This window comes from Zerene cesonia, unplaced genomic scaffold, assembly GCF_012273895.1.
Source record: "Zerene cesonia ecotype Mississippi unplaced genomic scaffold, Zerene_cesonia_1.1 Zces_u003, whole genome shotgun sequence".
NCBI lineage: Eukaryota > Metazoa > Arthropoda > Insecta > Lepidoptera > Pieridae > Zerene > Zerene cesonia.
Genome location: NW_024045133.1, coordinates 2424567 through 2435915, shown reverse-complemented (window position 1 = coordinate 2435915; position 11349 = coordinate 2424567). Strand labels below are relative to the sequence as shown.

Sequence of the window (11349 nt, the reverse complement as noted above, 5' to 3'; positions counted from 1 at the left end):
AGGTACTAAGTATGCTAAGTGGTAGCTAAGTATGATGTTATCTGTAGTGATACTATTTGAATCTAAGTACGTCCTTTTTACGTGGAAACGGCTGAATCGATTTCGATAAACTGTATTTGACATAGATCAGTATGTCATTAGTCTATACCAGTTATTCGCAACCACTGTTCCGCACTTCTGTGCCGCCAAATTTTGCAAATATGTAATAATGTTAATATTATAACTTAAAACAGAAAATATTTCAATTAATCATTTGATAAACGTGTAGTTATTATTGTAGTATATGTTAGTTTATATCGTATATTTAAAAATTTATGTCATAAACTATTTATGCGGTGTGTTGTAGTAAGAAAATAAATTTTCTTTTTTTTGTTTGCCGCCAAATTTTAAAATCGTTAAAAACAAAAAAAGGTTGACAGAATTTGTTAAATACAATCTTATTAATATTATAAATGCGAAAGTTTGTAAGTATGGATGTATGGATGTTTGTTACTCTTTCACGTAAAAACTACTGAACCAATTGCAATGAAATTTGGTACGTAGACAGCTGGATAACTGGAATAACATATAGGCTTTTTATTCCGATATTCCTACGGGATACGGACTTACGCGGGTGAAACCGCGGGGCACAGCTAGTAATATTATAAATGCGAAATTAATTTTGATGTCATTTACGACTTCGCGCCAGAAACATTGAGGAGATTTGACGTAATTATTTATATAGATAAATCGAACTTTGGAGAGGGTAATAGATTCTATTATATTTTTTAAGTCGGTTGAAAACATCCTATTAACATCATAAACGCGAAATTTTAAGTATGTATAGATGTATGGTTGTTTGTTACTCTTTCACGCGAAAACAGCATATCGTATCTGTATGACATTTGGTATAGAGATAGATTATAGTCTGGAACAACACATAGGTAGTTTTTACAAGGGTACCACGCGAGTGACGCCTTAAATAAATAAATAAATAAATACATTAATACACTCACACAAATAAAGAAGCGGACATACATAAACAAAAAAGAAACAATAAAAAAGTAGAGCGGTACATCAGGCGGCCTTATCGCTAAAAAGCTATATCATCCAGGCATCTTTTGGATATAGGAAGAGTTTAATTGTTTAACTTTATTCTCTTCTCATCTCTCTTCACAACAAAACTGGGTAAATCATATGTAAATGCACGGTTAGCTTATATCAAGGGTTGTGAGAGGCCTTAATTAGATTTCTAAAGAACCTAGGGTTCAAGTCACCAGCCCCTTCCGCGTACTGATAAAAAACAATACAATATATAGATTGTGGAGCAGTGCATTTATTTATTTATGCATTATTGTTTAGAAATAATAACAAATTGAGACTTAACCTAGGGAACATCACAAATGGCGGTCTTATCGCTACATAGCGATTTCTTCCAAGCAACCTTTGCATTTATTTATTTATAACATATTAAGAGATTAAATTAATGAGTGAGTTATAAGCGTATAACGTCGACAGATTTGGTCCATACTTTATATAATTTAAACAACAACAAATGTATTGAAAATGTATATATGAGAAAATTATAAACAATAGAAAAACATATTACTTCAGTTTGGCAAAACGACGCGGGCTAATCCCGACTCGTGATAATTTTTTTCTCTAAGCAATATAAATATTTCATTTATAAGATATACAACTAAAAATTTAATTTTATACAGAGTTGTATTATTTTAATAACACTGTTTGACAAACAAGCTCATACAATATAGAATCTACGGATTGAAAGAGAAATTTTAATTTATTTAAATAGACGAGTAAAGTCCAAGGAATTTTCGGAAGCAATCTTTTTAGTTGATGTTTTTCACCTAGGCACTTTTATCAACAATTTGTAATGGAAATCAAAGTTGATACATGTAATATTTTAAGCTCGGAATGTAGTAAATAGATAGAGGTAGAAATTATGAATGAAGTAGTCACCCCAATTAAATTTAGACGTGTAGAAAACAATTAAAAATAGTAGTTTGAAAGTTAAGTAGTCTTGCAAATTAGGTTTTTTCTAGAACAGAACCCATGTAAATATGTAAAAAATATAGATACAAAATTTAGCCAACACCAAGTAGCGTACACAATATTTAAAACTTTTTGAATTATTTCTAGTACTGGCAACCGAAGGTTAAAAAAAAACGAAAAAAAATGTGGCTTCGGTACAACGTGCTCCTAATTCTATTGTTCCTCTGCGGTCTGTCTGCGCTTAGTACATTCGGAGTTTCAAATACGCGCCCGCCTTTAATGCGACCGACGACTACGCAGGCACCCGGTAATTTTTATCTGTGGACTTTTTATCTGTGTTGCGTTATTGTCAAATATCAAAATTAGAAGTAGTTAGCTTTTAGGTGTATGGATTTCTTATCTGTATTGTATTATTCTCAAATATTAAAATTAGAAGTAGTTAGATTTAAGGTGTGTGGATTTCTTATCTGTATAGCGTTGTTGTCAAATATCAAAATTAGAAGTAGTTAGCTTTTAGGTGTGTGGATTTCTAATCTGTATTGCGTTATTGTCAAATTTCAAAATTAGAACTAGTTAGATTTTAGGTCGTGTAATTTTTTAAACTACGTAGATTTGTGTAGTTCTTTATGTAGCATTAGGTAGTTTGATTAGTAGTAAGTATATAAATTTACATATAACTGTTTAACGTTTTTCTTAGTATTTCCTTGTGTTTGATTTTACGCGAGTATTATACATTTAGAAATTAAAGTTTTTAATTTCTAAATGTTTTTCTTGTTTACCATTTTCTTAAAGTCGTTTGTATATCATAGAAAATGTTTTTATTTTCTCGGTTTATTTTTTTTTCATAATTTCAAATATGATAACCTCATAGGGTAATGATTACTGGAATGGTAACAGATTATCAAAAGGATTAATTTGTTAGTTTGGCAGGGATCGCAGGTTTTAAAAATTAAACATTAGTGCACAAGATTCAATAATGAAATTCTTAAATGACGTGCCTTCTCAAATAAGTCAAGAATAATATAGTTTTAAACAAAACTGTTTTGATTTTAATGAATTATTTTTTTAGTAGATTAAAAACGTGATCGAAGTCACGGGCACACAGCTAGTCCAAATGTATAGAAAACAAGTTTATACACTTAATTAAAATAAAATTTAAAAGATGAAGCATGCATGTAAAAAATTAATACTAATGGATTATATATTAATGTATGAATTAATTAATGAAACTTTATTGTACACACCAAAAGGAAATAATACAAAAAACAAAATAAAAATAAAAATCGTACAATTGGCGAGCTTATGGCTACAGAGCCATCTCTTCCAGGAAACTTAATATTAATACAAGTACTTGAAAATTATTATCTGAATATCTTGAATTGGGATTTTTTGCCATATCGTATATTTTTTTACGTCTTCTATTTCGCAATAACTATATATTATGGAAAATCTTTCGCTATATAGAAATTTATTAAAAAAAAATAATATGATTCATATTACTTAATACTTATAATATTAAACTAGCTTATATAAGTGTTTGCTTACTTTTATGCTAATCTCAGGAATTACTGGATCCATTTCAAAAATTATTTTACCGTTGCACTTATTCCAGAGTTATAGGCTATGTATTTCGGGCGAGTGGACTGCCACTATTAATACAATTTATTCATCATTATTCTTAATTTACTAGCTAAAGCCTAGCTTGATTCATATTCGTAATACAAATAAATTTCTAAATATAGTTTTATAATACCTACCATTACATACATATGCTGACTTTATTAATACACTTTTACGCTTCCAACGGTCAAACAGATAAAAAACGTGACATAACGCTTCCGCACAAAAAAATTACAAAAAAAAAAACAATCATTTCCTCAATTCTCAAAACAAATACTCATTGCCATCACACAAAATTGTCATCGAACACAAAAGAAAGAAGAAAAAAAACACGCCTGTCAAAGAAATGTCATACATCATGAAATGGCGCTTGGACCGCCAACTGTCACGCACAACAAAACTATGAATGATGACAAAGGAAATCGAAAACAATTGATAGAAATCAATTTATTTAATGTAATTCTTACATTTGTATGATAGACAAATTCAGGCCCCTGTATAATGTATTGATTAGTGACGGTATTAGAAACTGTAAATCAATTATTTGATTGGTAAATTAATTATGGAATCATTTAGAAATGTTAATAAAACGAACTACATTTACATTGATGACAATTCCTTAAATAACAAAAATATTGTTGCCTAAGATTTAGTCATTTTGTTTAAGTATGGCTCGAAAAAAAAAATTATAGTTCCCATAGGGCATAAGACAAGATCCCACTGCTCGATTCCATAGGTATCTCTTATCTATGAAATTAATAAAATCATGTTGAGAGAGTATGTAATGGATTAGCAATAGGTTTTATTTAAATAAATAAAAAAGAGGTGATCTACATATTTATACTTGGCAACCCGAAAGTTGTGGCTGACTCAATAGCTGGTACATCATTATTTATATTCACGCTCCTTAAAAATAACATAAAATTGATTAAAAAACATCTCTATTAATACATATCGTATTAGCAAATTAATTACAGATACTTGCAATTATATTATTATGTTATTTGTACTGGCAATTTTTTTACATAGCTAATACATTATATACTCCCTCACCATTCGTTTAAACTTAACTTCATCAAAAACTTGAGGCATTTAGCAGTGAGCTCTTGTACATAAAGAAATTGTTTTAAGAAATTAGGAAACCATAGAACTTTCCAGAACATTTAAATCATTACGGTAATATTCAAAACAAACACACGAATCTATAATACCGGCTGGAACACGATTTTCATACAGCCAAGTGCAACATGTATACAAAACCGATCCTCATAATGGTAACTGTGTGCTTTTTCGTACGAACAACTCACACTTTCGGGATATCTTCGTTTGGGAGAGCTTACACAGAACCACCGAAACCCACGTCCACAACACAGGCGCCGGGTAAGAATTTTAATGTTGCCATGTTTTAAATATGATTTTTGAAAAAAAGTTTTTTTTTTTGTTTTGTGACGAAGACTTATGTCAATTTGACATTTGATGCTTTTAAAGAGGTATTTTTAGTTGGATTTAACTTTATTTTTGCGGTTTGATTAAATAATAAAATATCTATAAATATAAATGTATTAGATGCAAGAGATAACGACGTAGGAAATAGGAAAAAAAATATTAAAGAAAATAAAAATTTCTCAAGAGACGGGTCTCGCGTCTTCTGCGAGGCAACGCCTGATCTCTTGCCCACCCAAGGGCCATGATCCCACCTCAGAAATAAAAAAAAACATATTATTGTTATCGTTTAGTGAAATTTATTATTTTCCACGAAATTCGGTTAGAAATAGCCTTTTTATGTCTTAAGTACACTGTAATTTATTTGTTTACGTTAATAGTATCGAAAATGTAAGCTAATTTACAATCAATACGCCTAACGTCATAATATATTTTTTTATTCACGGACACTGTTTATTTAGTTTCACTTGGTTTTGAATATGAGCATTTCTCAGAAAATGTAGAATTTTCGATTAAAAATTGGGATCCTTTTTCATAATTACTCGAAATGAGATTAATAACAATATTTCTAATCAAAACATTCAAATGACTATACTGTATCTGGAACTTAAAAAGACTAGGTTTTCTACTATTCTAGAATATTCCTATATATTTTTTAAATCATTGATATTTTAATTTGAAAAGAAAATACAGATTAACAACATATAATTCGATAGCTCCGCTGTATTTTTCTCGTCCCCTAGCGAAGTGCGGAGATGTCACACGTCACCGAACTTTTTGGTTCTTGGACGTGCAGTTTGGACATGGTAATCTCAAAGTCCATCATCAGTCGAAGAAATGAGGATAATGTGTAAAAGAAAGTCCACTCGATTCTTGCTTTGTCAAGTGACGAGCTTTTGATTAAACATTATATTATTTTCTGCGGAAATATTGGTAAATTGGCAACTGGATTTGCAGAGAAATATTTCCAATATAAGGGCTTACTATAGATTGCAGCCATTACTGTCGTCGCTTATAATTTAGAGACTCTTTTCACTAGTGATGTAAGTCATCACTAGAGATACCACTCGAAAGGCACCCGAATAAGGAGTAGCCAACTGATAATCCAGATATTAATATTTAGACCTGAATATGAACTTAATATGTGATCAAATCAAACTACAAAACTTGTTAAATTCAATGTTTGTTTTTATAGCATTGAAATGTTTTATAATTGAGAAATTATTTAGAACTAGCTGCGCCCCGCGGTTTCAACCGCGTAAGTCCGCATCCCGTAGGAATATCGGTATAAAAAGTTGCCTACATGTTATTCCAGTTGTCCAGCTGTCTACGTACCAAATTTCATTGCAATCGGTTCCGTAGGTTTTGCGTGAAAGAGCAACAAACACACACACATCCTTACAAACTTTCGCATTTATGATATTAGTAGGATGTTGATCACTCTATGTCACTACATAGTAAAAAAAGGCGCTTTCTCTGTCCTTATGTCCCTTTGTATACTTGTATGTATAATAACATCTATTAAACCACTCCGAATTAACGCATGCGAAGCCGCAGGCAAAAGCTTGTTATAAGCTTGTATAATAATAACAAGTATAAAATGGTTGTTACAAATGTTTTCCAAACATGATCGCAAACATTTTGTTTTTTTTTTCTGTCATGGCTATGTCAAAAAAAATGATTGCCTGTAAAGTCGGTTTTACGGGCGAAGATTTTACGTGACAACGTCTTTTTCTCGGTAGAATATTTATTGATATGAATATTATTAAATTGCACAATAGGAACAAGGAATTGAATGAAAATAAGAATTGCACAAACTATAGAAAATATATTTTGTTTACTAAAAAGACAGAGACAGAGACACAAGCACGCGCCGATTCAATGCGCCTAATTCTCTAGTGCTGCGCGCGCGGCGGACCGATCATAGTTCGGTGACTCATCGTAACGTTACCGGGCGTTACACTTTTTCATGAGTGACTCCGAGCCGCAACCTAATTTAAGACGTTGTCACGTCAAAAAAAATACTGGTCCGATTTGAAAAATTCTTTCAGTGTTAGATAGCCCATTTCTTGAAGAAGGCTATAGGCTATATATGTACCACGGGCGAAGCCAGGGCGGACCGCTAGTACTATATATTATGGTGAGCGCTACCACCGCCCGTGTATATTTATAGAGACGTCAGTTCCGTTCGTGGATTTAAGGCGTGTACAAAGTTTCGACTTTAAATGGAAAGGGATAAAGTTAGAATTGACGAGGGAGAGGAAAGGACTGGGAAGGGTAGGGAAAAGGATTTCGTACATACGGTGCGCGATGGTAATATAATATATACGTTATGTTAGATGTTTGTGCGTAAAACTTTGCTTTGTGGTTGTCTGGTAGAAATCGCTCAATAGCGATAAGACCGCCTTCTGTACCTTAACTTCTTGAGCTGTATTTTTTTGTCCTTTTTTTAGTATACAATAAAGGATTTTTATTATTATTATTATAAAACAAGAAGCAGAAAATTTGAAACGAAATGTCAATAACCATCTTCTTCTTATATATAAAAATCAATTACTGTTCGTTAGTCTCCCTAAAGCTCGAGAACGGCTGAGCGGATTTATCTTATCTTAGTCTTCAAATATCCGTGTAGGTCTAAGGAACATTTATAAGGTGAGAACGATGGGGGAAATATGTCAAAACAATATTCTATGGCGTTACGAAGTTCGCGGGGACAGCTAGTGTTAAAATAAAATTGTCATTTTATACATGTCACTGTAAAATTTTTTAATCTGTCGACACATTGTGATTCGTAACATTTCCTACAAAGTTACATTATAATCTAACGGATTTGACAATTTAACGTCGACATACATTCACTAGTTTCAGCCCGCGGGTTCGCTCCCGTTATAAACAACAAAAAAACAAAAACAATATCATTCATACTGTAATCTATCTTTGTGGAAATTTTTGAATTAACCCTTTCAGCGTTTTATTACTGGCGTGTTAGAGTAACAAACATATAAAGTTTCGCATTTATAATATTAAGTAGATATGATAAATTTTTATCATCTTTTACACCCGCATAAATGACTTCATACACAGCAGAATAATGATATAATGATATTGCTTTACTATGGAATGCAGTTGAATAGCACAGAACATTAAATTCTTATATATTCGGTCAACCAACATTTATTTATAACGATTCTTAAATATAAATATTATATAACAAATATTCTTGCGAATAATTAACGGATGATTCAATATTAACACAGAATGCATAAATTAAAGAGAACTGTCGAGCACGCTTCGGCACGAATTGGGCCAACTCGCACCGGGGAAGTACCACACCCCCACAGAATACCGGCGTGAAATACCTTGCTATTGTGTTTCGTACAGTGAGTGGGGGAGCCGGAGGACTATTTCCTTCTCCTAGCCCTTCCCAGTCTATTCCTTTTTCCCAGTCATCAATCTCTTATCCCTTAAAAGCGGGCAGCGCATTCTCAGAGGTCCGAGCCTGTGAATGTTCACGGGCGGTGGTGATCGCTTACCATCAGGCGAACCACCAGCTCAGTTGTCCGCTATTACATAAAGAAAATGAATAAATTTTGGTTATAGACTGATAAATATAACGATGATTTTTTTAATTTCCATAACTGGATGGAGCTTTTGCTTGTGTGTGCTTTATATTTGCCGATAGTGACGGATGTTTTAAAGTTAGTAACATTTTTTAATTGATGTTTTCTTTCAAATTCCATGTGAAATAGATATTTATACGATAATACATATGATAACTAAATTGAGGGCCAGTTTCACGATTCACATATATTTTTATATATCATAGACTAGCTGCCGCCCGCGTCTTCGCTGGCGCATTATAAGACAATAGGCCTCAAGGCTTTTCCGCATATAGTTGCCATTTCTCGAGCATCAACCTATCTTTGCATCGAATTTCATCAACATTGATTCAGTTATTTAAACGTGAAGAACAGGCTGGCAGAATGACTTATTCATAACATAAGTAGGAATTTTAATATAGACAAACGAAATAGTACATATGTAGAAACCGTGAAACCGGCTATCATATAATAAAAGATAAAAGTACTCGATTTAAATTAAATTCCAAGCCAACGCCGTCACTACCGACACACCACGCTTTCCCACCTGACATTGACATAACCCCGCCATATAGCACTAACGTCACATTGTGACAGTGACAGTGACAGTCTGTGTTGCCATACGAAGCGTTAAGGCGCGTTCACAATGCATATATTTTTGGTGGTCAAGATGTGGTGCAGGAGACAGGCCGCGGCAGCCATTTTGCCTCTGTTACTGGCTGGTTGGCTTACGGGGGAATCCTCTGAGGCACTCACGACGTTCGGAAAGAGTAATACGCAAGCGCCTAAAGATGTTGCGCCGACGCCGCCTCCGGGTAAGTAATGCTTAATCATTAGATCCATGGTCACTGGCTATAGAGTCAAAGAATAGACTACAGAATATGAGTTATAATTTATAAGAAAATTCCCTCCAAAATATGCCCAATAAACCTTATATACTTCAAATAAAGCTTAAATTGTTAAAACAAAACTGCTAAGACTGCTGGACAAAGCTGTTAAAAGAACTTTGTATTACTAATTCACTCTCTTCTCCAAAGGCAGCATAAAATAAAGCTGTTTTTTAGTTTTTTGTAATCGGTAAAGTCTACAATTGTAATAAAAAATAATCAAAAAAAATAATAAAATTAAACCAATATTGTATGTGTAGACACATAATAGGTGGGTTGACATATCAACGGCACTAAGGCTGGTACAGTGTGTTTAGTAAATATTTTTCGTACTTTAATTGAAAACTTGTAATTGTTTATAATTCGGACAAAGGTGGTGGTAGATTATTCCAGAACGTGGCGCTGTACGTGAAACCACCTCTAAAGGATGCCGTATGATGCTTTGGAACCGATAGCTTTATGCTGGCAAATCTTGTTTCATAATTAATCTGACTGCGTTGTCCTAGCCAGGCTAATTTTTTATATTAAATTTAATGGTATATTGCTATGCAATTACCCAAATAATAAAGTAGGAAAATGTAATTGCCGACGTCCCTCCATATTCAAAATATTTGCATTTTTTAGGTATGGGGTGATATGGCTTTTGGGTGGAACGTCCCAGCAAAATCGCACGCAGGCATTCTGGACTCGTTATATAGCGGTCTTAGTTCGGCTCAGTAGTCTTTACCCATATACAGTATCCGAAAAATTAAATTTCAATAAAACAAGATAATCACAAATACGAATACGCAAATTTAAATTTGTATATTTCCTAAATAATCTCTCTCATAAAAGTATTGCCTGGAAGACATCGCTTTTCAGCGATTTTGTTTTTTCGTTTGTGTACATCCGCTTCTTTGTTTGTGTGGGTGCATTAAAGTATTTATTCTTGTATCCCTCTGTAAGACGGCACATAAAATAGTCTTTAAAATCCGTAAAGTCCATAATTTCTATTTCACAAAGGTCACGAATTGCGTGCGTGCTATTTACTACGTCATCAATTTTGTATGACATATGATTGATGAGTGACTATTATTGTATTTCGTAACTCGGAAAGCAATTTCTGAATTAAATATTGCACGGTGTGTGCCTTTAAACATTGAAACATTTATAGTATACTAGCTGCGCCCGGCAGTTTCACCCGCGTAAGTCCGTATCCCGTAGGAATATCGGGATAAAAAGTTGCTTATGTGTTATTCCAGTTGTCCAGCTTTCTACGTAATGAATTTCATTGCAATCGGTTCAGTAGTTTGCGTGAAAGAGTAACAAACACACATACAACCTTACAAACTTTCGCATTTATAATATTAGTAGGATAAGTAGGACAGGATTTATTCATTCCAGCAACCACAGAATCTTATTTTCAAAAAGCTTATATAACTATCTCACTTCTGGTGATCCCAACGACACGTCATTAAAATCAGTCCAAGGGTTTAGGCTGTTGGGCGTGCCAAGGAAATGAGCATACATATACTCAAAAAACACTACCCTTTCTAATGCAGTCGGGTAAAAAAGCTCATATTTTATTGGTTCATAATAATATAAAAAATTATGACCACTATAAATTTCATAAAAATTATATTCTAAACATTCAAATGATATTTCATATCTAATATCATTTTTAGGGTTCCGTAACCAAAGGGCAAACCGGGACCCTATTGCTCACACTTTCACGTCCGTCTAGTACCAGGCAGTATCTCATTAACCTTGATAAACAGTTGAATTTTTTTTTTATGTCACAGCGGGCAACTGAGCTCTGTTCACGGGCG

General features: G+C 33.1%; 1 protein-coding gene across 1 annotated transcript in view; it reads left to right on the top strand.

Moving 5' to 3' along the window:
* The first annotated feature begins 9261 nt into the window (after positions 1–9261).
* The window catches only part of LOC119838556, a 15864-nt gene continuing 13776 nt past the window's right edge, over positions 9262–11349 (top strand). Inside the window, exon 1 of the mRNA XM_038364539.1 lies at positions 9262–9469. Within this exon, the coding sequence (XP_038220467.1) occupies positions 9301–9469 (169 nt within the window). The 5' untranslated portion in view covers positions 9262–9300. The remainder of the gene's footprint in view (positions 9470–11349) is intronic.